Here is a 2,089-nt window from a genome sequence, read left to right as displayed (position 1 = left end):
CCGGGTGAATTTCATTCCGCATTTTGAACAAGTGTACGGGTTCTCACCACTATGAATCTTCTTATGTCTATTCAGACTCTCTTTCGCGGTGAAATTCATCTTGCATTTCGAACAAGAGAACGGCTTTTCACCCGTATGAGTTTTCATGTGTTTATGCAAACGCGATGAATGAGCGAAGCCCACCAGACATGTTTCGCATTTGAACCGCTTTTCACCTGTATGAGTCCCGCGCCCTGGATGTTTCCTTTTGATGCTATCTTTGTTTCCTTTGGACTGTTTCCTTTCGATTGTTTGGATGTTGGACGTTTCATTTTGATATCTCTCGTTGGACGTTTCATTTTGATATCTCTCGTTGGACGTTTCATTTTGATACCTCGCATGCCAGATTTTCTTCGGCATATTTCCTATACTTGTTTGTTCCCTTCTCACTTCTTGAATTGATGCGTTCAACGAGCTTGCGTCATTCTGATCAATTTCGTTGAATTCTATTTGTTCCTCTCCCACATAAGGCGCTGATAGAACTGATGCTCCAATCCGTCGTTCATACATTCCTGACATTGACAAATCCAACGGTTCCTTTTGGAACTCCTCAAATTATATGAAACTATCAAGTTTGAACTACGCTAAAATTTTGAAACCTTAGAAATTTTTGATCGTTATCTTCTATTTTTAAATTTAAATGAACTTACAATAGTCTGAATGCCACTCAGTTGGAAGAGGAAGAAGATGAAAGAAATGGAATGCATATTGATGAGAGTGATTTCTGATCAATTCTGAAAAAAATATTCAAATTTACTAGCATACTGCATGGTTACTTATAGGAAGTAACACCGTCTGACGTTTGTCATCCAGTAAATACCTTTCCAAATTTGTTATCGCTGAAAATTAAACTGGTACGCATTCATTGCTTGCATGGCATGAACACCCTTTATTCAGTCGCCAAACGCAACAATTTATCCATACTGGAGATTGGTCACAAATATTCCAAAGCAGATTTCGCGCAAACTTGCACAGTTATAAATTTGATAAAAAGACAATTTGTTTAACAAAGAGAGTGCTTATTTATACATTTATCGTGGAGTCCTAAAATCTCACAACCAAAACATTGAACAGGAGCTGGCATTCTCTGCCGAAATAAATGAAATAGAACATACTAAATAAAATTTCACGGAAGACAGTTTAACAAATACCATCCAATCATTTGTATTACACATTGGTAGAAGATCGCATATATAATTATTAATTTTGATGGGAGTGGCTATTCACATGTATCGATAACCTTTGTTCACGTATAATAATGTAATAACAGTAATCACTGTTTAATCCTTTATATGTTTAATCCTTTACACTGAATGATTTCATTTCAACTGCCATATTGCATTGTGAAAAATAATTTATGCAAATCTTCCGCGACATTTTTTACACAGTTTTATTTTGTTTCGTTTCAATTTCGAAACCTCCAAAATTGAAGCTGTATTAATGAGAAGGAAAAACTGCATTGCTTTATCACTTGTAATTAACGCTATTAATTTGTATATGCTGAATAATATCGTGAAATCTTTCTTTAATCCATATAAATCCTAAAGCTTAGTTTTGCAACATTCTTCTTTAATAACATATAATGTGATGAAGCAGCTGCCAAATGAATCAGTCGATGATTTTCACAATGTTTAACCTTCAAACATAACACAATCAAAAATTTGAAGGACTGAAATGGAAGAAAACTATTGTTAAAATCTGGTTAGTCATTGACTGTAATCAACGTAATTGTTCTTTCCAGTAACTGTTGGAAAGTGTTTAGTTGGCATGAATTGGAATGCTAAATCAGAAGCTATGTGTTCGCCGTTTATGACTTTGTAAGCATTTCAAGGTGATGGTTCCATACGACAAGCTCCTACTGGAACTATCCGTAATTCCTCACTATGAAACTCTCTCGAGATTGAAGGCAACCTGAAGATGAACGAAAAGTGTAATCCAAGCATCGGTTTTGATTTACACTTGTAAAATATCGGCGGGATGGAGATGGATGATTTGTGTATATTTAGAATATCTCCTCTTCGCCTGCCATTAATCGAAATTTAAACAATCC

General features: G+C 35.3%; 1 protein-coding gene across 1 annotated transcript in view; it reads right to left on the bottom strand.

Annotated features, from left to right (window-relative positions):
* LOAG_18661 (zinc finger protein) overlaps positions 1 to 558 on the bottom strand; it is a gene marked incomplete at its 5' end in the record, with an annotated part of 1,159 nt that extends 601 nt beyond the window's left edge. The window contains one exon of the mRNA XM_020451326.1: positions 48 to 558. Coding sequence (XP_020304898.1) covers positions 48 to 558 — 511 coding nt within the window. The remainder of the gene's footprint in view (positions 1 to 47) is intronic.
* Between the last annotated feature and the right edge of the window lie 1,531 nt (positions 559 to 2,089).

This window comes from Loa loa (genome assembly GCF_000183805.2).
Source record: "Loa loa unplaced genomic scaffold supercont3.430, whole genome shotgun sequence".
In the NCBI taxonomy this organism is placed as follows: domain Eukaryota; kingdom Metazoa; phylum Nematoda; class Chromadorea; order Rhabditida; family Onchocercidae; genus Loa; species Loa loa.
The sequence above is the reverse complement of the archived record's forward strand: the minus strand, read 5'-3'. Positions and strand labels throughout refer to the sequence as shown.